Source organism: Salarias fasciatus, chromosome 1 (assembly GCF_902148845.1).
Source record: "Salarias fasciatus chromosome 1, fSalaFa1.1, whole genome shotgun sequence".
Taxonomy (NCBI): Eukaryota; Metazoa; Chordata; class Actinopteri; order Blenniiformes; family Blenniidae; genus Salarias; species Salarias fasciatus.
In genome coordinates, this window is record NC_043745.1 from 3,771,820 (window position 1) to 3,796,717 (window position 24,898).

At 45.4% G+C, this 24,898-nt stretch overlaps 1 protein-coding gene across 6 annotated transcripts in view; it reads left to right on the top strand.

Moving 5' to 3' along the window:
* The window catches only part of znf536 (zinc finger protein 536), a 230,425-nt gene that overhangs the window by 113,631 nt on the left and 91,896 nt on the right, over positions 1–24,898 (top strand). For all 6 annotated transcript variants that reach the window (XM_030090211.1, XM_030090202.1, XM_030090218.1 and 3 more), the window contains one exon: positions 1,897–4,187. In XM_030090211.1, the coding sequence (XP_029946071.1) occupies positions 1,898–4,187 (2,290 nt within the window). In that variant the 5' untranslated portion in view covers position 1,897. The remainder of the gene's footprint in view (positions 1–1,896; positions 4,188–24,898) is intronic.

Sequence of the window (24,898 nt, forward strand, 5' to 3'; positions counted from 1 at the left end):
GTTGGAGACTGGTCACAGAGTCTGATTCATGTCCAGGAGATAAGAATCCAGCTTGGACAGTGTGTTGGAGGGGCCAGTGGCGACAAGAACAGGCGCCCCTTATGTCCACTGACCTCCCACTGACGAGAGAAAGGGAGAAAATTGTCAAGTAAACAAGAAAACAAATGGAGGGAGATGAAGAAGAAGGACAGACTCTCAGATGCCCTTCATGCCTTATAAAGTGGAGACTGAACATGTGTGCACATATTTATTGTGGGTGTGCCTCGTCGCTGCCAGAATGCTTCTCGAAGATTTCCAATCTGATACCAGCGAACTCACCTAACGCTACTCCTCTACAGGCCTCGCCATGAAAGGCATTTTTTTGATGATTGCAATCATACATTATAGCCCAGTGGCTGCCACTGTTTCCAGGCAGCATACTAATCAGCTTAATGAGATATTATACAATATTTTGTTGACCAAAGCAGAACCACGATTATTGTTTCTGAGGGTTTGACCCCTGCAAGCAGGCAGGAAAGTGCGCAGATAGATGTTTATACCTCTCCATCTGGAGAACAGATGGATCAGCATTAAAACCAATGTTATTCCCATTTTTTTAATTATTTAACCACTGATGTCACACATATGGAATGAAAATATTCTCGGCGACGGTACGGCACGATGGTCTGAAAGCTGTGTGATATATCTCAGTAGAAGTACAGTCTGGGCCTGTAGCCCTCCTACGTCCAATCACGTTTGCTTTCCTCTGCCTTTTTTATTTATTTAGATTTTTTTTTGTAGTCGTGAATCACCTGATGAAATTTTGAATGCATCACAAACCCCTTTCATCACAGCCGGCTGTTATTTGAACTGTTGTTTTTCTTTTCTTCCCTTCCTGGAAACAGGAGAGTTAGAAGCAAGAGAGGGAACTGAGTGATGGCTGTGGGGGGGTGGGTGAGTGTGTGTGTGTGTGTGTGTGTGTGTGTGTGTGTGTGTGTGTGGTGGGGGGGGGGGGGGGGGGGGGGGTAGACATAAGCAGGAGGAGAGCAAAGTGATTCACATCAAATGTAATATGGCTCTTTAATGGAATATTGCGCCAAGACAAGTGTCGTGGCACCGAGATAAGGATGTTGTGTTTACTGGAGTAACCCCTTGGTTTTAAGTGCTATTGTTAATATCATAATTGTAGTATTGCGGTGCCTTCCCGACAATGCAGTTGCTCCATTTCATTAAGGCGTGTAATTGGAGGAATTCTGATAGGATGGGCACAAGTAGCTTAATTATACACTGCTCACTGTGTTTACAGAGTAATTATTTCATCCAAAATGGTTTTACATTTTGAAAAAGTTCTAAGGGCTCACGGCATCTCTCCGGGTCCTTGGTGGCGACATTTCGTGTCTGTACATCAAAGACAATCATTTTTATTTCTTTATATCATGTGATTTACCACGGGACTGCAAAAATATGTAGATGCTGTATTCTTAGGTCCCATTTGCACAACTTTTCAAGTGAAAACACATCAATGTAGTGTCCATGATGGGCCACTAGTGGGTGCTGTTGTTTAAAAACAATACACAACAAACATTAGCAATTTGAGGACGAGAACATTCGAGTTGTCAGAAAGGGTTATTTTCCTGTATTTCCACCGAGATGGAAGCCAAGCATTTTCTGAAAGTCCCCCCTTGAGAGTTGCTCTCAGAAAATTACATTTTCAGTGGCTCCACTCCCCAATGTCGAGTGAAGAAACACCGAAAATGCAACAAATGCTTTGCGTTTTCACTTGAAACCATTGTCGTGTAAACAAGCTTTTAATGTTCATGTTTTTAATCGGCACCCCGATAATGTTCAACCCTTCAACCTTTTGTTTACCTCAGTAATTTCTTACCTGTTTTTTTTTCCTTCTCTCTGATTTCACAGGATGGAGGACTCGAGTTTATGTCTTGGTGTGTCGTCAGTGGTGCCTGACGCCGATGCCCATCTGAGCAGTGCAGTGTTAAATGGACGCTACCCGATAAGTCAGAAGCTTCACCAGCTCACCGCCCAGCTAGGACACGCGTTTCCCGACCTACATCGCCCGCAGCAAATCCCCGAAGAGAAGGCCGCCACGCCGTTGGATGAGAAGACGCACCACGCAGCCCTGGCCAGCCAGCCCATCAGCAGTCAAATGGCCCTGCTGGCCAATCAGCTCAATCGAGACATCGATGCAGGGGCGCTGAGTGGGTTGAACGGGCGCGTTGACTTGCAGCAGTTTCTCAACGGGCAGAACTTGGGCATCATGTCCCAGATGAATGATATCGAAGACGATGCTCGCAAGAACAGAAAATATCCCTGTCCGTTGTGCGGCAAGCGCTTTCGCTTTAACAGCATCCTGTCGCTCCACATGCGCACGCACACAGGAGAGAAGCCATTCAAGTGCCCCTACTGTGACCACAGAGCAGCCCAGAAAGGCAACCTGAAGATCCATCTCCGCACCCACAAGCTAGGAAATCTCGGCAAAGGTCGCGGGCGCGTCCGAGAGGAAAACCGGCTGTTGCATGAGCTTGAAGAGAGGGCCATCCTGAGGGACAAGCAGATGAGAGGCAGTGGAAGTCTCCTCCCACCCCCCCAAACACCACATCTGAGCCTCAATAGCAGCTCCAACACCCTTCAGCAGCCATTAGCCTCAGCCTGCGGTCCACCACCCCCATCAGGCCTTGCCACTCCGGAGACATTGTCCCAGCCTTCCTCTTCACCCAAGCCGGCCGGCGCCCAAGATGAGCAGTCCATGAATCCGACTACAGGCTTCCGTTGTACCTTCTGCAAAGGAAAGTTCAAGAAGCGTGAGGAGCTGGACCGCCACATCCGCATACTTCACAAGCCCTACAAATGTACTCTCTGTGAGTTTGCAGCCTCCCACGAAGAAGAGCTGATAAGTCATGTGGAGAAGGCCCACATCACAGCTGAAACAACCCAGGGCACAGGAGGTGGTGGAGGTGGAGGTGTGCAGACGGCCACCGAGTTTCGTTGTGACGTGTGCGGCCAGGTGTTCAGCCAGGCTTGGTTCCTCAAGGGTCACATGCGAAAGCACAAGGACTCGTTCGAGCACTGCTGCCAAATCTGTGGCCGTCGCTTTAAAGAACCCTGGTTCCTAAAGAACCATATGAAGGTGCACCTAAACAAACTGGCCATCAAGAGCAAGCCGCCCCAGCCCAGTGAGCAAGACATAGCTGCCGTCAACAGCATGAGCAACCTTGCCCAGGAAGCTCACGCTAACCTTTATTCCCGCTACATCTCCTGTCTCCAGGGAGGCTTCCTTTCACCAGACAAGCAGGGTCTGAGTGAGCAGCACCAGATGCTGGCTAAGGCAGGCATAGCCATGAAGGAAAAGGAGATGTTGGGTAAGCTTCTGGGACCGATGGCAGGCGGAATGGGACATGCTCTCGGTGAAAACGAGAAACGGTCACTCCTTGGTTGTCTCAACCTTGTGCCACCACTCAAGTCAAGCTGTATGGAGCGCCTCCAGGCAGCGGCAAAAGTTGCAGAGATGGACTCCCTCAATAGCTACCAAGCCTGGCAGATAATGGCTCGTGGAATGGCTATGGACCGGGCTTTCATGCCCAAGGATCAACAGCAGCACCCACACCATATACCCACAGGGCAGGAAGATGAGATGGGTGGTGCAGGGGCCTTGAACTCCTACTCGAAAGATAAACAAGACTACTCCCTGATTGCTTCTAATGATAGCTCAAAGCAGAAGCAGCTCTCTGAGGCTTTGCAGGGATCCAAGGTGTCTGGCGGAGCCTTGATGTCCATGAAGGAAGATGGAAGAGGCTATGACAGTCATCGTGACTTATTGGCTCACCACGGCGGTGCTGATGCTCCTGGAGCTCTGGCTGGCTTGGGTAACCCAAACATCGACTACAGCCTTTCCAATCTGTCTAGCCTGAAGGAGAAACCTTCCGAGTGTCCCGACTGCGGGCGGGTCTTCAGAACCTACCATCAAATGGTCGTCCACTCAAGAATCCACGGTAAAGACAGAAGAAGCATTGAAGAAGCGCTTCAGCTCGATGAGCGCCGCGGGTCAGCCAGTGACCCCGAGTCTCAGTCCATCAGCCGTTCCACCACTCCGGGTTCATCCAACGTGACAGAAGAGAGCGGAGCAGGCGGCGGACACTCGCAGACAGGAAGCATCCAGGATGACAGCCCGCATCCCTCCTCGCCATCCTCAGGTAGGAATACCGAAGAGTACATTGAAACCACATTCCTACCTCGTTTTCTCAACAAATCCCCATGCATATCACTGTATATATCACTGGGGGAGTTTATCTTCAAAAGGGAACAAAAAACCCCAAATAATCACAAATGAGTCAGAGTCATACATTCCTCACATAACTCAAATACACACAGACCCTCACACACCCTCATGGTGCTTTGGTTGTACGGGATACTTTAAACACACACATCCAGCCAGTTGAATAACCAAGGGTATGTTAAAGGCATTCAGTTCAATTCAGTGTGGAGTATATCAGCATCTCTCGCCTCTCACAAGAAAATGTAGATAAGATCGCACATACTGACTCATGGACATCGAGTAAAGGAGGAAAAAAATGCATTTTATTGTGGCCCATGAACTAAAATGCGTTTGATGCACATGCTGTCACACATCCTGTGGCATCAGGGTTTACGTTCCACCACCCAGCTCCCACTCCGTGTTGGACACGGCTCCCACTCGCCGCAGTGTTGTGTTAGTTTTGCAATCATTCGGATTAGGTCAACGACTCCGGAGAACAGAGGAGGAAGAGACCGGCTCCATCACCGCTTCCTCATTTGCAGGTTGTCCCTGTGGAACGCGAGTAAAGAGTAGGAGCGCAGGGACGAAGTCGTTTTAACCACAGTGATTAATAAATGTCTTTAATAAACACGTCGGAGACAACCAATCCCCTCCCTTCCTCCCTACCCAGCAAACACAGGCCGGCTGGGGCTAGATAAGTGTATGTTTAGAGGGATTAAGGGAGGCTCATTGCTAATGATTACACAAGTTTTTAAAGGTAACTTTTGGTTGCTCCTCAGGGCACTGTGCTGGCGTTAAGAAGCGTGCGCAGTAATTAGGTCACGAATACGCGATAATCAGTCGGTTTAAGCTAAACAAGACACTAATTAAAGATATACATATAAAGCAGGTCAAAAAAATTAGTGAACTTCATTTGCAAGCGTGAGGATGTGCTTTTAAGTCTTTTGAGAAAGAAAAAAATATAAATAAATATAAATATAAATCAGAGTGGCTTAGCTTAAGGCTGTAAGCAACTTAATTCCACCAGTGGAGACATAATTGTTTATTTATTCACAGAGGCATGAAGTCCTTATCGTGCCCGTGTAGTGTGATGGGTTTGAACATGGGACAGGCTATGTTTATTTTAATCTAAGAAATAATAACAGACAACCCCCCACCCCAATTAGGAATTAATGAAAATGAGAGTGAGATAAAAACCTATTTTCTTTATAGAGACTATTAAACATAACACTTTCTCAACAGGGTGGGGGTGTAGCGGATGTAATTATCTTCTGAATTTTAATGCTGGAAGTTTCTCCCTCCATATCTCTCTCTCTCTCTCTCTCTCTCTCTCTCTCTCTCTCTCTCTCTCTCTCTCTCTCTCTCTCTCGCTCTCCTTCTCTGTCTCTTTGACTTGAGCACTTTGAATCTGATGGCTACAGCTTGTGGCATTTCAACAACTTCAGAGGTACTGTAAGCTGTATACAAGAAAAAAAAGTCATAAAACTGATAGTGTTTACGACCAAATGGGAAGAAAGAACAAAGGATGGCGTTGGACTGAGTGGAGTGGTTAAATCCTGCCCTCAAGACGGCACCTTTGGAGAAGAAGGGCAGGATTAAAGAGTGAAATATACGTAGAGAAATACATTCAGTATACAACAGTGCAGGAGTGCTGGTTTCCACGAGGTCCTGATGCTCCCTCTGTACACGAGAACGGATTCGAGCAAAAAATCTGACTTTCAACAAGAAAAACCAACAGCGCCCGCAAAAACATTATTTTCAAATCTTTATTGTTTAAACGTGAAACTTTTCAGAAACAAAAAAACATTTTCTTGTGGAGGGAAACGGATTTGTATCAAAGAGGAAATTAAAAATGATAAAGCTTCTCTCTTTCTTCAGTTCTTTTAGAGAATAAGCAGATTTCACACAAAAAAAAAAAAATTAGAAAAGGAAAGAAATCTTAACAATGCTTGTTTTGCCACTTCCTGTTTTTTTAATCAAGGGTAGCAAAAAAAAAAAAAAAAAGAAAAAAAAAAGAAAAAAAAAAAGAACTTGATTTGCTGCTTTTCACAACTTACACAATGTGAAGCACGTTTGGAGCTCAGGGACTCTCAAATTAGAAGCTTTGATGTGTGAGAAAAATGTGTCTGAGTCTCATGTGGAGAAAGGTGTCATGCTTCTCCGCTGCATGCATGTTTGTTGAGTGTGTGTGTGTGTGTGTGTGTGTGAGAGAGAGAGAGAGAGGATGCTTTATAGTATGTGGCATATCACTCTCTTGTGCCGTGAGCAGGATGTGGCTACTGTACCTTTGTTTTTATCTTAATATCTCAGCCTGGCGCTCGTCTCTCTGCCGCTCTACCTGCGCCGGAGCGAGCCTCATGCCTCGCCACCTTCCCACAGCAATTCTCAGTTAAACTTAAATTATAGTAATCAACAATAACATCTCAACTGTGAAAGAAGGTCAACTCTGCCACTTTTGTCTGTGAGACGGCGCTTGTTTAAAAGCAACGAGCGAGAAAAAAAAACAACAAAAAAAAAAAAGGAGAAGTGGGGAAGAAAGAGAGCAGAAAAAACAAAGGCCTTTGTGGGAGATGTCCTCTAAAGACCTTCCTTATTAAACACAGCTCTGCAGCTGACCTTCAGCATGCTTCTTCCTTTTAAGGATAGCCTCTTTAAAAAAAACAGAAAACAGGAAACAAAAAAGATAATTACACATGTGCCCATCACTGTCTGCCGTTTGTCGTGTTATCCTTGAATTGACTTGGTGTAATTGTTTTCTGTGATGATCGCGCTTCAGAAAACCCGTTCGGAGGAAAATACAGTGACGTTCAGCAACAGGTATATGCAAACGGCGTTTATCTCATCCCAAAGAGAAACCTTTTACTCCCCTCTTACATGCAAATAAATCTCCATAGAAAATCCACATTTTGCACGATAGCGTCGCTCTTTTCTGCTAAATGTAGCTGGAGCCGTATGAAATTGGCTTTGCGGCGTGCGTGGTACGGCCTACAGCGGCAGGAGTCCTCCTCGCAGCTCCGCCACCTTCCCCTTAAAATAAAACACTCCCACCTCTTTGCTCCTGGCTGTAAAAGACTCCATGCTCTCCCTCTGGCTCTCTCTCTCTCTCTCTCTCTCTCTCTCTCTCTCTCTCGTTCTCCAGAGAATCCCCCATGTCTACATTTTTTTTTCTTTTTAGCGTTTAACATGGCAGGGATTAGCCTGCATATCCCTGGTCTTACCACGGCTCAAACAAGCAGGCAAAATGCTTGCTCCATACAAATTGAAATTGGATTTGCCAACTTGACGCCTTAGGTTATAAAGCGTGGATATTCATCTAATTGCGACTGTACAATGGGGGCGTAATTACACATGCATACAAACTGTTACAGAGTAATTACTGTGTCATTAACACCGGCATAAAGTCCGGCTGAACAAGATCCAGACGACTATGAATATAAATGATCGCACAAATGTCCTGTTATAACCTGATATTAGTCTAAACATCATGGAGATTAAAGAGAAACACCGTCCCGACTGAATTTCCCATCATTCCTTGTGCTTGGTATAACTGTCTGAGCTACGCTCCATCACCTGGGATTTCCTCCAGCCCCTCTGCAACCATGCAAAGGATAAGTAGATATATCTAATGGACAGAATGGAAGACGGGCGCCGTAAGCACATTACCCACAGAAACGTTCCTCCACAACATGCCGTAGCATTAAATGTCATCCTGTAAAAGTCTCTGCAGGCCAGCACTCTGCTGGCGGACCGGCGCTCCGAGGAGGCCTTCCTCTGGGACTTAAACACTGCTCCCTTAAGAGGAAACAATAAAGACGTAGGTCAATCAAGGAAAGGAAGTAGTCAATCATTTACTTCCATTTACAGTCTATTGTTGAATTACTTTACTATTCTTAGAGTCAAGCTTTCTCATACCAGCATAAATCAATCACAGCTGAGCAGGTGTACTGATACCAGTCTTTGTTTTTCTGCTTCGTATCTCCAGAAAAGTGGTGCATCATTCAGACCCAAGTGTGTTCACATCTTTTCAGTTATTTTTATCTCTTATTTGCAGTATTTACCTCAGTATGCTAAAACCAGTTTTTGAAACTTAGTAATAAATTGAATCCCAGCCCGGGCGGAGTCACTGCTTCAGCAGTAAAAACCTCCTCAATGTACGTGTTGGGCTGTGATTTTAGTCATGTTCCATAATAAGAATTTAGTTTTGTAAAAACAGACATTTTCATCAGGTATTCTCTGCACCGCAGCAAAGAAAAACTTGACAGTTTAAATGTAAAGCTGATGATGGCTCTGCCTCAGCAGTCCAGCCACTCCGGAGGACACCTCCTGAACTCACTCTGAGGCCAAACAGAGTTTCTCAGATAACCAGGATGACTTGACGCTCCATCGTTTAAATTTAGAGATTATTATGTCCTTATTTTGCCAGTCCGGGCCACTCAGGAAGAAATTCAGCTGTTTGAGAATTTGTTTTTCAATATGCTGTGATTTATTGGTTAAATTACAAGGTCAGTTAAAGTAACGTAAAGAAGCAGTGTTCCTGCGTCACCTGGATGATCGTCCTGAAGTTAATGGTCACGGATGACTTCAAAAGAAATTCTGTGTGCATATTGAAGTGCTTTGTTTCTCTGCTCTCCACAAGCTGTGCATGCATTAGCTTTAAAATATTATCTCTACATATTGATATCCATTGATAACGCTCTGTTATTAAAATCAAGCCTAATCACGCTGGAAAACCTTGAGAGGAGGAAAATAGCTTTGTAGTCTGGAAATGTAGATGACTGTAACGTTTCCTTTACTGTGGTGCTCTAAAGCTTTTATTTACATGTTTTAAACATGTGTATTTCAATAGAAATAGATTTTTTTTACTTTCCTCTTAATTTTAATAATATTTTCTTCTCTAAATGAATCGTGTTAGGAAAGCGTCAGACTTTCATTAGATTAGTCCTGACTGCCGCTGTGTGGCGCCCCCTGCTGCCCACCTCTGGAAACCCAGCAGATTGATCCCGGCTGTCAGTAAACAGATATAAAAACTTAAACGAAGAAAATTTTAACCAGATGCAGATTTAAATAACTTCTTTCAGCCCTCCTGCTTTTAAAGCAGTGAGTCTAATCCAGTTATTCAGGGATGAACGGCCAGAATAAGTTATATGTACCTCGTTTACTGCGTTGTTCCTCCTCTGACCAGACTTTGAATCCAGGCCAGCGCCGCCGTAAAAACGTCTACATGCGTGTAAAAGTGTGTGCATTAAAAAATAATGAATTACAGCTCCGTGTTTTTTTTTTTTCTTCTTCTCTCTATTTCTCTGGCAAATGACTTTGTCTTTGTAATTGACATCCGTTCGCCGGCTCCTTCCCTCCTCTCGCACCATTCTTCCTCGCTCTATAATCAGAGAACTCAGTGGTTAGAAAACCTGAGCCCCCCCTCCTCCACCACCACCGCTCATTTGGAGAAGTCTGGCCTGTCATATCTGTATTTTTTATGTGTCACCAAACTTAAATAGACAGTCATTGTGTTCCAGGCACATTCATTCCCCCCGAGCTGTATTTTTGTACAGTAGGTCAGGACTCTGGTGTCTGGTAAATGATAAAAGTTCTATTCAAATGCACTAATTGTCAGTGTGCGGCTCTGATTGACACGTCTCGGATAAATGCAGACTTAGTATTTTTGTACACGCTTGCACAATATAAAAGGCCAATTTATTTCTCTGTTCTTCTTTCTCCTTTTTCCTCGCAGTTCATTTGATTTCCTTTCTCTCTCTCTCTCTCTCTCTCTCTCTCTCTCTCTCTCACTTGCCTCTCTCCCCCCAACCCCGTCTCTCAGACTCAATTTGTAAATATTACCCATGGTGGGAATTAGCCTTGGCTTTTTAGATATTTAAAAATTTCAATTGTATTCCAAACGGCTGTGTTTGATGGAGGGAAGTGGCTCCGCTCCTCAGTATTCCTGGGTGGCTATCAGTGGCTAGCCTTGTCCTTATGAAACATTTATCAGCCCGTTTTATGTCTTAATGATCACGTTAGGATTCCCCGCTTGGTTATGAAGCCAGGACATGGGGAAAAAAGATGAAAAAAGGGAAAAAAGGAGTAAAAAAAAAAAAGACATGGGCAATCCGAGCGAGAGTCGAGTGGAGGGAAGAAAAAGACGGCGAGAGATGACAGGGCATCACATTCTTCAGTAAACAGCAGTGCATTATGCCATCCGCACTCCGCAACTCCAAATCTTTACCAAAACATCCCTGAAATAAGCACACACACACACACACACACACACACACACACACACACACACACACACCCTCCTCCTCTTCCTCTTCTTCGTCTGTCTTCCCCATTTTCTGTTTTATGTTTTTATAATTAAAACATAATATTTATCTTTCCACAACAGAAGGCTGCCGTACACTGTCAGGTAGGCTGCGTGCATATTAATATTCTTAATACATCAATAAGCTATCTCCTCTGGTGTCACTGCTGAAACTGAGAGGAAGGAGTGGAAAGAGAACGGCGAGGAAGCTGACTCACAGAACGCACCTTTTTCAGGTCTGAAGTTAAACGCCTGCGTTCGGCCTGAAAACATGTCGTTTTTCTGTTTTCAATCCGGAAAACTGTGGTTTTCACGCGGCAACGTGGAATACTAGAAACGATGCAGTTTGCATGCCAGGCCACAAGTGGGAGCTGCTGCTTGTTTTTATATTGGAACCGCTTTAAAAGCTAACAAAGGGAGAACGTGTGGACAGTCTGGAGGAAAACGTTGTTGTGACTGTCCATCTACTGAGCATGAGCAGGAACACTGCTTAACACAGCGGAGAGGCAGCTTTTCAGAAAAGTTGCGTTACCATGGAAACGGAATCAGAGCGCTTCTAGAAAAGTTCCACCTGGAGAGATGTGATCAACAAGTTCCGTTAACTGTAGTGCTGTCAATCAAATAATGTGCTTTGGGTAATTAATCACAACTATGTCCACAATTGATTTCGACAATGAAGCCTCAAAGACAGGAGCATGACTTTTCTCTCCTGTTTCTTTTCTTTGAGCCGATTTCTAACCCTAACCCTCATTCTGTGATTCATCGCAATTTAAAAAAAAAAGAAAAATCACTGACAGCCCTCCATCAATGAATTGCGAAGTTTAAACTGACAGCATTAGTTAACAGTGTCTCTGAACACAAAGTGACATTAGCGTTAGCCTGTATCCGTGGCAACCGACATTAGGATTTGCACGCTGCGCAAGTGTTTTCTAAAAGTTGCATTTTCCCTCATTTCCATGATAACAGCGTGAGAGTGTTTTCTAAAAGTCGTGTTTCCCGTGGCTCTGAGCGATGCGGCGGTGTAACCGGACTCCCAAAAACACAACGGCGTTTTCCTGTCTCCGCTGGCTGGACCATGCAGGAGGGGGGGAGGAGAGGGGGCGGAAACAGAAAGACAGACGTGAATTAACATCACAGTCATGAGTCGCTGCGAGTGTGTTTACCGAGCGGCGGCGGCGGCGGCGGCGGCGGCGGCATTGAGATGCACATGCAAATGCAAGCAACCAAAAAATAAAAGGAACCCTCTACAGTGGCGAGAAAGAAAGTTTCTCCTCTTTGATTGTTTACGTGTGTGCTTAACGGAGGGGTCGGAGCGAGGGGGGGAGGGTGAGTGCCAAGTTTACCCCCCCGCCCTCTCTCTCGTCTGGTGACAGCTGTCTGACTCCGTCAATGTGGGATTCCTGTGAAATGAGGCAGGGCTCCCAGTCAGGGAATGCAAATGATGGCAGTGGATGGAGGTGGGGGGTGGGGGGTGGGGGGTGGAGGGGGCAGCGCGGGCTCAGGGTGCTGGAGCCGGTGCTGGTGGATGGGTGAGGCCTGCTTTGTTTTAAACCGCTCGATTCCGGTCTGTGAAATTAAAAAAAAGAAGGCAGCTTGAAGATGACCTTTGCCTCGTCGAAAGCATGTGAGACCACGGCCGAGGAAGGAATCTCTTCTTCTTCTTCTTCTTCTTCTTCTTCTTCTTCTCCACTTTATCATTCTCTAATTCCCCCCTCCCTCCTCGATCTCCTCCTCTTAACCCCATTGACAGGTCACATAAAAAGCCTTTTGTGTCAACATCAGGGTGCTGACATGAGAGCAGAAAGCTACATGAAAAATTAGATCTTAAAAAGAAGAGGAGGAAGAGCGAGAGGGGGGGGGAGAGAGGGAGAGAGGGAGGGTGTACAGCAAGAAAAAAGTGAGAGAGGAATTAAGTCCAGGGATTAAGATCTCTTTTTTTTTTTTTTTTGCACCCCTCTCTCCCCCTGCCACATTCCAATTGTTCTTAAAATATTTGGCAATGTCAATTAGTAAGTGAGCAGAGCTAGCTGATGAACACAATTTTCCAGGCGACTGAGCACCCTATTGTTGTGGAGCGAACAGCAGATTTCTGAGGTCATTATCATTCCCTGTTAGCCGTGCCCAGCTGCTCTCCTCTTGGCTCCAGCCAAACTCAGCTCTCCCTCTTTTTTCCTGCCCCCTCCCTCCCTCCCTCGCTCTTATACATCATCTCTGCCCTCCTCCTCCTCCTCCTCCTCCTCCTCCTCCTCCTCTTCCTCACCAGTTCAGGGCTGGTTGATAGCGGGCAGCAACAGGGGGCCTTCAACAAGAGAGTGGAAGGTGGGGGGGTGCAGGATGAATGTTGCAGTCGGCTTACAGTTAAGGCTAAATGAGTGAACGGCGCCGCTACACAAAAGAGGGTGTGAAAGAAGTCTGAAATCGCTGCATTAAAGAGCCTTTCAGGCAACGTTTACACAGCGTTTCAAATGAAAATGCGTCGTTTTTACGTTTATACATCAGAAAAGTTTCCCGTTTACACTGCAACGTTCTGAAAACGATGTCCGTTTCCATGGAAACACAGAAAACAGAAAATGTTGCAGTAAGCATATAGGGCCATGAGTTGGTGCTGTAGTTTGTTTTTGTAATGAACACACACACACACACACACATCCTGCAGACAACAACACACTCTGAACATTAACGATGAGAAACCCCCCCTGACAGTATGGCTTTGAGCCTAGTTTGATTTTTTTTATCGTAAACCTGGTCAGCTGATCGGAATGCAGCCGCTTTGCTCTCACCTGCTGCTCATGATCACAAGTCGGCATCAGCTCCAGCATTCTGCCAGGAAAGCTCTCCCCGCTCTGAAAGACACTGTTTGCTGTTGTGACCTCAATTACAAACATCATACAGGTTGCATTTAAAGCTTTGTCATTAAAGAGAAAACACACATGCAGCTGTACGTCGGAGTGCTGCACAAGCGATGCAGATGGGAGTTAAGATTAAAACAGGAGAGAAGAAAAACACCTGCCTGCTGTTACAGTTAAATTCAAAAGAATAGAGTTCTCTTTCATTCTGCATAAAGCATCCAGGTATCTGCATCTAAACATCCAACGGCACCGTCCTTTCTTCTGTTTTGCTTAAGAAATGATGAAAGATCTCTTTGTGAGAGTGGAAACCGAATGAAAAGCCAGTTTTTTCTTCTTCTTCTCCCACTTTCCAGTTGTACATCTTAATGTGTTCCCAGAGGCCTATTCACCCTCCTCCTCCTCCTCCTCCTCTTCCTCCTCCTGTACCCCCACCACCACCCATGGGTGGACCCTCCACCCCCCCCGGCTTCTTTTTGACAGCACATTCTTGGAAAGCAGGAAGCTTGTATTTCCCATCCATCCTCATTGAGCACCACGGTTCCCAACCTGGGGTCCAGGACCCCTTTGGAGAGACCGAGGAAATACGATGAGGGTCTGAGTCCTCCTCAGAAATGTTTTTGGACTCCAGAAAAACTTGACACTTGGGTGGATAACCTTTTGTATCCCAGTACAGAAGGTTAGATCCCTGCGTGTGCGGTCAGCTCCTCTCATCCCCTCTGCAGAAAGTTTGACTTAACGCTGGCTGGTCGGGAGTGTGTGGGCTCCTCAACCCAGTGTGTGTGTGTGTGTGTGTGTGTAACAGAAAGAGAAGGGAGGAGAAGGAGAGAGAGGAAGAGAAAAGAGTGAGAGTGAAAAAGGGTGAGCGGCATCAAAGCGTTGCTCTCAGCTGCAGCTGCCAAGCTTCCTCGTCCCCAGTTAGCAGCCATCCAGCTGTCAGGCTGCGCGAAGAGGAAGAGAGGGGGGAAATCTCTCACCAGCCATATGGTCCCCAGTTCTGTCAGAGACACTCCACGCTCCGTGGGCAAATGGCAAACTCATATATCTAATCAACACTCTTAATATCCAGACCTGAGACCCGGGATATTTTCAGAGTCTTGCCTTTCAACAACATGGCAGAAGGGAGCTATTTGGGATTTGACCCGGCCACTTAGCGTGATCTGCGAGCCTGACCGAGCTCCACGCACAGGTTACTGTGCACGACTAACTGCTCATGTTAAAGAATAATGCTCCCGTCCAAAAGCTGCTCCTGAAGGCATCAGAACAAAAAAAAAAAAAAAAAAAAATCCTCCCAAAAAGAGCCGGAGATAAATAATGTATTCCTTAAAAAAGACTGAATAATTGTCTCAAACAGCTGCAGCCTGTAGCTTTTAGCTACCATTAGTCCAACAGGGAAGAAGAAGAAGGCTTTTGTTGGGGGAGACTTTCTGCAGCAAATGAGTTTTTGTTTTTTTTTTGTCTTTACAGTTTCAGTTTAAAATATTTTGCTACTTAGAACCTTTTTTAAATGTTTTTGTTGCACAGAAGAAAGACACAATTCTTTTGTTTGTCTTATTAAAAAAATGGTAATTTCTTTAAAAAAAATAAAAATCCTAAGAAATTCTTTGATTTTGCTTTCTTACGCTTTTATATGGAAACTTATAAATTAACACGTTTGAAAATTCCTACTTTTGATTTGTGAATATTAGTATTTTAACAGGAAACAGCTGACTAAAATCAACAAATTTAGATTTTCTTTTCCACTTTAACAAGTAAAAAAAAAAACAGAAAACAACAGCAGTGAAGGCCATTTCATTAAAGAAAAGAAGGAAACACTTGTTTTATTAATTTTAATATTTTGAAGTTTCCAGACGAGAGAGTTTTTCCCAGCTCCCCTAATGTGTTGAATAATTGCCGTCTGTATTGATAATGATCTTCCTGTGATGGAACGCTTGCTTGACATTTCCTCAGTCCGCCCTTCTGAAACAGTAATCTGTGCTCGGGATCGGACTGGAAGCCCCTCTTAGCCGAGCAGAAGCTAGCTCTAGCATTGCTAGCCCCAGAGAGAGTGTGCTCGGCTGTGGCTTTGCGCTGTATCTGTTAGCGGGATGCTACACCTGCTCGCCTAATCCTGGCAGGCCGCTGCCGGCAGCCTCCCCGGCTGCAGGGTAACATGTGCCTTATGGCACGGCAAGCCGCGCCGAATCGCGGGGAGGTTTGTTGGTATTACAGTGACATCGCTGTGCAAAGCTTGGAAACAACCGTCGCCCCCTCCTCGTCGGGACTGAGAAGTGCGAATCCCTCCCCAGCTTCTTTTGGGCAGACAGCTATTAGAGCGTGGATGAGGCGAGCGGCGCGGCTGGAGGTAGTAAATATGGAAATCGATCCGCGAGGGGAGAGTGTGAGATCAGGAAACAATGGGAACCGACTCTGCCGCTATTGGTGTTCGACTGAAGCAAGGAGGATGTGTCTGTGTGTGTGTGCATAAAGTAATCCTCAATATAACAGATTATATCAGTGTTTTTTTTTTTTTCTTTTCAGTGATACTTTTGGTGCAGAATTTATGTCGCTCATGTTTTTGTTCAGCCTTCTTTGGATGAGTTAGACACACTCGTGTATAAATGGAGGAAATATTACATGCCTATATAATCATCACTCAATTGGCTTAGCTGAGGAGTTCAACTCATTTTACTTCAGAGGCAACGTACAGCACAACAACAGCATTATAATCAGTGAATAACTAAAACTCTAAATCTAATTCTTTATTTTTTTGCAATAAAGTTTTGATATATCATGAAGGAGCTAACATTACAATACACGGCAAACCTGAAATTTGAATTAAACAACTGAAATTTTGACAGTATCACTCTTTAGTTCATTCATATTATAACTTCACAAAATCAGGAAATTATAGTAATAATCTGTGTAGTAGTAACCCTGATCCTCTGAACTGACTCATCATGGAACGCTCCCTGAAGTGGAAAAACATAGGTGAAACCCCAACGGCGCCCCCGGTGGAGTTGCAGTTAATGTTTTTTTTTCCTCAAAGCTGGAAATCTTCTCAGTTCTGACGGGCCAGTTCTGGACCCCAGGCCATATGTTTGGCACCACAGACACATAAATACGTGTTATTTTGTCTATTTTGTTGAAAACCGTGAGAAGCAGAGGGGCGTGTTCCCGATGTGAGTGACAGCACGTCGTCAGATGGAGACGATATCCCAGGCTGTCGCAGACGCTTTAAGCTGCATGAGTTTCTACTGGATGCAGAAATAGGACGTGTCCTCAAAGTGCACGGTCACACGAGTCACCAGACATTTGACACCATTCTACAGGATGAGGAAATAAAGATGAAGGTTTGCTGGTTTGAATCCCTGGGTCAGCGTTGGGCCTCAGTCGTGGTTCTGCAGCGCACTCATTAACGAATCACACTGCAGTCAGTTCAACTGGCAGGCAGTGTGTGTGTGTGTGTGTGGGAGAGAGAGAGAGAGAGAGAGAGAGGTTTAAATAGAAATCAGGAGATTTGGTTTGGGGGTGGATGGGGGAGAGGGGGAGGAAGGGGTGAGATCCAAGCCCCACAAATCTTTGCTCAACCCAACAACCTGAAGCAGAGGCCATTAAAAGCAGGGAGAGCCGGGCGAGATATCAACCTAGATGGATATGGTGGCAGCAATGGTTTGGAGGGATGGTAACTTTAATGGCCCCACTGGGTTTTTAATGAGTGTTGTGCCCCAAACAAAATGAGCTAATTAGTGTTATCATCCATATATCAGACCCTACGCACACCCATGCGTTCTGAGGCAGACACATACACACTGCGCTGCTGTACGTACTCGCAGGAAGCCCGCTCAAACAATCCACGGCTTTCCGCTCTTTCCCATCTTTATTTTTATTATTGGATGTTTTACATGTTACTTTTCTGCACATCAACTTGATAATCCAGATTTTCCCCTCAAAGGACAAAATGTAATCATGGAGATTTTGATAAACTGGACCCACGTCGTCTCAGTCTGTCAGAGGTGCTTCAGCCCCACTCCCTCCCTCGACCCCCCCATCCAGCCTCTTCCTCCCACAACAACAAAAAAACTACACTCTGTCCGAACCATAAGGCCGTGCCCTGTTTGTGAGCGGAGCGATTATGTCTACACTGGTTTAAAATCAGGATAACAATGCCATGAATGGGCATTTGGGGGGAAAAAAAAAGAAAAAAAAAAAGGGCTCAAGCCAATATATCCCGGCATTTGGACTCAAAGCTCGCTGTTACCTGCGCATAAGCCGCGTGTTTGTCACGCCATTGCCTCTGGTTGACCAAGCTGCCCCGCCAGCCCCCCACTTTATTTCTCTTGCACTAAGCCTATTATAAAATCAATAAACAATTGAGCTTTTTTTTCTCTCCCCAGTCCTTTTAAATCTTTTTCTCCTCTATATATCCTCTGAGATGAAGGGGAAGCATGCAGGCGGCGGTGTGGAGAGCGCAGGAGGAAAAAGAAAAGGCGTCAAAAAAAAAAGAAACTCCTCAGTAACTCCTTCCTGCTCCTCTGCATTGTCTCCAGGATCGACGGGGTTATCAGCAGTGTGAGCAACAAGCTGGAATTGACTGACTACTTCGCACAGCAGAGGAATTTGTTAGTTACCAACAGTAAGAACTAAGGCGTTACGTGCATTGTTGTGCACATGGCTGCGTTACCGCTGCGTTACTGAGGCACTTTGTTAGTGGTTCAGTTAAAAAAACTGCTTCACTCATTCAGTTGAGCTGAAGTTTCTTCAGTTAGGCCGTGTTTACCTGACGTTTACATGACAGCGGTGCGGAGAGCCACTGGAAACGCAACTTTTTGAAAGGGATCCAATTTTGTCTCCATCAAGAAAGACAAAAGTTTTATCAAGCGCTTAGTTTCTCTGCACACGCTCAGCAGACAGACGGACATTAAAAATGTCAACGGACATCGTTTTCAAAATGCTGCTGTGTAAATGCGAAACTTTTCCGAGACAAAAAAAACAATGAGTTTTCACTTGAAACGTGTCTTAGCAGGAGGAAGATGCTCTAAAATCTAGCTGTTAGTTCTCCATGTAAGACCAAAAGGAGCAGTGAAGCTAGCCAGGCAGACAGAAGCAAAAAGAAACTGAAGCTAACAGTTTTATTTATGGGTGCTAATGCTAATCACAGTGACCTAACGTTAACGGCTCACTTGCTATGTTGCTGTCAGAAAGACAGAGTTATTCACCCTTCAATAAAACAGGAGTTAAGAGATGAAGTCACAGTTAGGAGCTCCAGGCTATGCTAAATGCTAACAGTTGAATCTGTAATCTGGACAAAGAGAGTGGAGCAGCTCTTCCACTGTTTGCATGTTTGACAGACACGAGCGAGAAGCTAACATCAGTAATTACAAATGAACTATAAATGTCATAAAATAAATCATTTTGCAGCCAAAGCAGCGGTGCAGCAGTGAAATGATTCCCCTTCACTGTTCAGACCCTCCGATGTTTCGCTGTAGCGCACGTACGGGAGTTCTGTCAAACTAAAACTTGTGAACAAAGAGAGACAGGTTTTCCTCGCAGGATGTGATGTTTGTCATTTGTATTTTGACCCCACACTGGAGTCCCATCTACTTTTGTCACTTTATATTACTTTCCCTGCCGGCGTGGTTCAAGAAAGCTCATTGGAATGACTGAGGGATTTTTCATTGTCACATTCATGAAATGTAATAACCCTCGAGTTGATAAAAATCAACAAACACCACTCCGATCGCTGATTTTCAAATTAGGCATCAAAAAGTGTGGCGTTTACAGATTTTAATTCCCTTTTGTCAGTTTAAACTCATATTTCAAACGGAGCCGCATGGGGAGATGACAATATAAACTTTTTTTTCTTTCTTTCCTTCTTTCTCATTCCAGCAGTCACAGAGAAGTTGGAAATTAGAGTGTCTGAGTCTGGGCCCACCCCGTTTTCCCATTTCTCCCACGTTTTGCAGCCGCTCACTTTGTTTACTCTTCATGGAGCGCAGATACAGTAATTATCAGTGATTAAAATCCAGCGCAGGTTTTTCTGCATGCGTGACATTGGGTGTCGCCACATCGCCAGTCACGTAGAAACCCAGTCATTTGTGGAAGATACGTTTTTGACTAATGTACTTTGGTAAATCCACTGCTGACAGGATGAAGTGTTTTCCATAGATTGGGAATAAAGACAATTACCACACAGCAGCTGAAGATGATAACTGGGGATAACTCAGCGCAGTCAAGGTCTGAGCTCCGTTTCTTTGTTCGGGGGGGATCATCAACAGAAGTTCTGACGAGGATCAAAAATCAGTGAGTAAGAATACTGCAAAAGGCTTCGTTCCTAAGGTGCTATAGCTTTGAATGTAACTACCAAGCTTTTTTTTTTAAATCCAAAATATACTAGTTGTGACCGGTAGTCCACCTCTGACACACTTCCACTAATCCCAAGGCAGTGCTGGCATTTCAGTGTTTTCAAAGTTACGGTTGCATGATTTCCTGAATATAACCTGAATTCAGTTATGTAATAAGTGCCTTGAGTTATAATTATAAGTACTTTTAAATAATACAATCTCCTTAAATTGTATGTTGAGGGTTGCAATTATCTCTTTCCCCCATGGACATCGTTGTGATTATTGCTATTAGTTTCCTTTCTGTTCAGTTTAGCTTTTATCTTCATGCAAACATACATAGATTCAGTTTTTGTGTGTGGAATAATGCAGGGCTTTGGAGGATTTTCGTGGCAGTCGTTTCCTCGTTTTTGGCGTCAGACATCCATGCGTCCACCACGCGTGCTGTATACTGTCCAGTGGCCGGACTTTTGACTGCAACAGATTTCTGCAAGCTGTTGATTGTGTCATCTTGGACTTTTTACTCTTCGAGCCTGCCTTCTTGGCTGACCCTCTCCTCAACATGGCCGCTATTGGCTGACCCTCTGTTTAACCGAGCACTCGCTGGCCAGCGAGCCCCGCCTCCCCCACCCCGCCGTCTCCAGCCAAGCCTCGATTGGATGATCTCCGGGACGCTCTTGTCAGGATGGTCTAAACGAGGAGAAGATGTGGACTATCGTGGTCAGTCGTCTGCGCTTCTTTCTTCCTTTCTGTTTTTTCCCCCTCCATTTGGTCCAGGGAGACGGGGCTCGCCGTGTGCCCAGAGTGCGCCGATGCTGGACGAGCATTTGGCCGGCTCGCCGCTATTCCCGGGGTTTGTCCCCCACTGAGACCCTGTGTGGGCCGCTGGTGGTGACTGTGCTTCAGGCAGCATGGCGTGGCCATGTGTGTCACATCCCCTCTTGTCATCCCACCAGACGGAGGGCTGTATCATGGCTATCGTCCTGTCACACTTGGATGATGCTTGTTCGCCTCGGAGTTTGACAGTGACTGGCCTCGGTGACAGCCACCATCAGAGCCCGCCTTTCTTATCCACCTGGTTCAAAAGGTCCGCGAGCCGAAGATTGGCAGGCGGCTCGCTCTCCCTCTCCCTCTGCTGTCACGTCCCCGTCTCTGGTCTGCTTCTGTTTCCGCCCGCTCTCCCTTTGTCGCGCCGTGTTAACCGTCCTCTGGTACATCCTGATCTCTCCGTGCGTGTGTCCGTCCCTGCGCAGATTGCAGGCGGCTCCAGCCTCCGTCTGCGGGCCGCTCGCCACCCGATCACAGCCTCATTCAACAGGAGAGCCGGAGAGAAAGAAAGCCACTTTGTGAGCATCCGTGGTCCCTCCCTTCACTCGCTGTGTTTTGCTCCTTCTTTCGCTTATTTCCACTGGGAGGAACACTGACCTCATTTGTGAGGACAATAACCCCCTTGACTTTGGGGATTAAGACATGAAACCTTTGTGGATTAATTAGGTTCAGAGCTGAATTCATTTTGTCGCCATGGAAAAGCGAAAAAGAGAACGAGGGAAGACGAGGATATGGGGCCATAGGCGCTATTATGAATTTGCTATTTTGTCCAGATAGATATATTAAAAAGCAAATGTACGGGCAAGCGGGGCGGGGAGGGGGATTTGATCACATTTTAAATCCTCTGACAGAATGGAGCTGCACTTGTTCACCAGGCTAAGGCACAGGATGGAGGAGCAACACAAACCATCAAATCACAGCAAGCATTACAGAGTGTTAGACATCAGTGCTGACTTCAAACCGGGGGTTTTGCAAGCGTGGAAACAATGTTAGCCCGCTGAGCTTAACTCTCTGGCAAGGTTACACATGCAAATATGGTTTGCCGGACTATCTTCAATCCGCAATATAGGCTGGAGCCCGAATCGGCGCATTCATGCCCCTAGATCTACTCTTAAGCTTGTCACACATAATGTAGCAAGTAGGAGTCCTGACAATGCCGCAGGAATCACATTATCTCAGTTGTCTTGGTAACAAAGCAAAGTGTTTGTTTTCCAAGATGCAGTGCAATTGCAATTTAGACGGTTTACACCTATTGTGTGTGTGTGTGTGTGTGTGTGTGTGTGTGTGTGTGTGTGTGTGTGTGTGTGCGTGTGTGTGTGTGTTTCAGTCAAGAGCATATGTTATTTGAATGTATCTTTAGCTCGCAAAAAGGGGCTGTTTGTTAGATGTTTTGTTTACAAAATAACAAAGGTGTTTGTTTCACCAAAGGCATAACAGAAGATGTGTTAAAGCATTTTTCATGTCATCTCCTGCTTGTTGTAAATAAAAAGCGACTGTTGTCTTATTAGAGTAACACCTTCTAAATGCGACAGCCTCAGGTAGAGCTCCCTTATGGACCAAGTGTTGAACATGTGCTTGATGAGATGCCTTCCTCGCTTTCATTTACAGCTCCTCTAATGAACCTAAGTCATCTCCGCCGACTCCCCTTATATGTTTTCTTTCTGCGTCTGCCCTCAAGTTAGCATTGCCCAGTGTCCCGCACGCCGAGCATATGTTTATGCTGATGATAAGGTTGTTATAGCAAGTAAATGTCTCTCCTATCTGCTCGGTGGTGGCATGTAAAGCATAAAGTGTTTGAGGGAGTCATTCCTGGGCCTCCATGAAGCCCTGGATTACTGTGCACCACTTACACAAAGAACTTTATATTTTTTAATCAAAAGTTAGTCGCAGAATGGGTTTTACTTCTGCATTCACTCTTTCAGCAGTCTCTGTGTCTGTGTATTGGAAGGGATGTCTTTGAAGGTTTAAACTAACCAAAGATTTAAGCCTTTTCCAGACTTTAGTGAACGCACTTTGACCCTTGACCTTTACTGAACATGAAGCCATAAGCTATCATCTAATTGAAGAAGTCTTTCTTTGGTTTCCCTGGTCTTGGATTGATACGTTTAGGGGTTAGGTTTAGGGTTAGGGTCCTTGGAGATCTTGACATTGTCTTTTCTCAAACAGAATTGACATAATTAGTGTGTTTAAGCGAGCGTTCCTTATGAAAGTAGTGTGAGAGTGAATGGTTGGTGGTGGTCGGAGGGGCCGATGGCGCAGATTGGCAGCCTCGCTTCCGTCAGTCTGCCCCAGGGCAGCTGTGGCTACAATGGTAGCTTACCACCACCCAGTATGGTGTGAATGTGAGTGTGAATGGGTGAATGTGATATTGCAGTGTAAAGCGCTTTGGGCTCTGTCAGTGCAGGGTAAAAAGCGCTATATCAGTGTAGTCCATTTACCATTTACCATGGATGTTCTTCCGTTTTATTTTAGAGTTCAGAACATTGGAAGTGACGTCTGGAGAACTCTACTTCCATCCTCCACACAGCTATTAAATTCACACTCACCAAAATCGCAAAGATTCCCCAGTTTAAGCTTTCTCTAGAGGTCAGTGTATTAATTCCTGGACCTTCATCCAGCTGCTAGAGGTTAGCGTTGTGGTAGAAATGCATCATAAAGATCCTCTTGACTGGGTTTGAAAGTCATGCTTTGGTCGAGGTGAAGCCCTGAACGTACCACACACCTACATCTCAGTCCTGATCTCTCTCAATCAGAAGTCTCTCAAACAGTCCCCTAAGGACTTCTGGTTTTCTTTATTTGTGTCCAGAAAACCGCAAGTGGTGTCTAGACAAGACACCTTTGTCTTTCCACCCACTCAGTAAGGTGACACAGACCAAGGACACCAAGGTTCTCCAGGCTCCGGCTTCCTTGAGGCTTCAGCGGAGCCACTTTTAACCCTTGGGCAAAGTTAGCATCTTCCCTCCGGAGAACAGCGGGCTTATCCCGCGCTTTTATGGAAAGACAAACTCACATTTTCCTCCCAGTGGTCCTCCTCTCTCCATCCCCTCCCTCCTGTCTTAAGACATGGAGCTAAGTCGGGGCTAAGCCACAAACCACCCTCATGGGAGGCCGGATCGGCCAAATGCCACCTCTCCTGGCACGGCTTACAGGTAAGGTGTAATTGTGCCGGCGCAGTACTCTCACGGCCAGAATGTCCTATTAGACACAGAGATGAGGAGTGGATTTTCAGGAGCAGGATGCAGAAAGCTGTTTTGGTCAATCCTCCCTCCCGCTCAATGCCACAGTCCTTTTTGCGCCCTGTCTCTTTTGTCCTTCCTCCTCTCGGTCTTTGCTGATCCTTCAGTCCACCTCCTTACTTCAGGTTTCTACCTGTTTCACTGCCACTTGACAAGACGGGATTTCGTCTTTTGTCTTCCCTGGCAGTGGCTTTTTCCTCTCATCTTTTGGAGAGAAGGGCAAAAAGAGGATGAGGGATTGAAAGTTTGTGGAGGAAAGTTTTTGGAGGACGTTTCTGGATTATGTTCACAAGGCACAAGCTGCTCACAGTGTGAACATGGCACGTTGTCAATGAGATCTATTTCCATGACGATTATTTTTATACTCCAACAATCAGGGAGCCGACAGCACAGTACCACAGGAGGAAAAAAAAAAAAGTCCTTCTTCCAATTCGTTACACTCTCAGTAACATTTTAGCTGTAAATACTAACAAAGCCATGAGGGAGAGTATAATGACAAGATATCAACCTTCTTCTCTCGCAAAATTTCACATTGTAGCTCGACTAAGTGTCCTGTTGAGTTGTCAAGTGTAAGTGCACCGAACCTCGGGCTGCGCACGTCTCCTGATCGGATGCTCTTCACTGTTCAGTGTTGCGGTAAATGCAACATCTGATGGCTTACTGAAATCCAGCGTGTTGGACAGGTGAGATGCTGCAGCGAGCATCGCTTTTCAGATGTGCGTTAGCACCATGTCACCCTTCCCCATCTGCAGGCTTTCAGGACTGTATGATCTGTGTGTGTGTGTGTGTGTGTGTGTGTGTGTGTGTGTGTGTGTGTGTGTTTCAAGGCGAAAGAAGAAGTAATTCAGTTTTATACACCGTGCGTCCAAGAATTGTAATAAAACTTGTAAAAAAAAAAAAAAAGAAAAAAAAAGAACATTTGTGCAGTCTATCAAGAATATGGCAACTAAACAACAGATTTGGAATTCACTGCTATATTCAGTGTCACTATTTGACTTGGTGTTTGGCAGGCTCAAACAGGGTGCAGATTGAGAGACAGTGTCACAGGGAGAAGGAAATGTCTTGCCTCCTTCATCTGCCATTTAAATTGCCTCCATTTGTTGGACTAAGCTTTTTTTTTT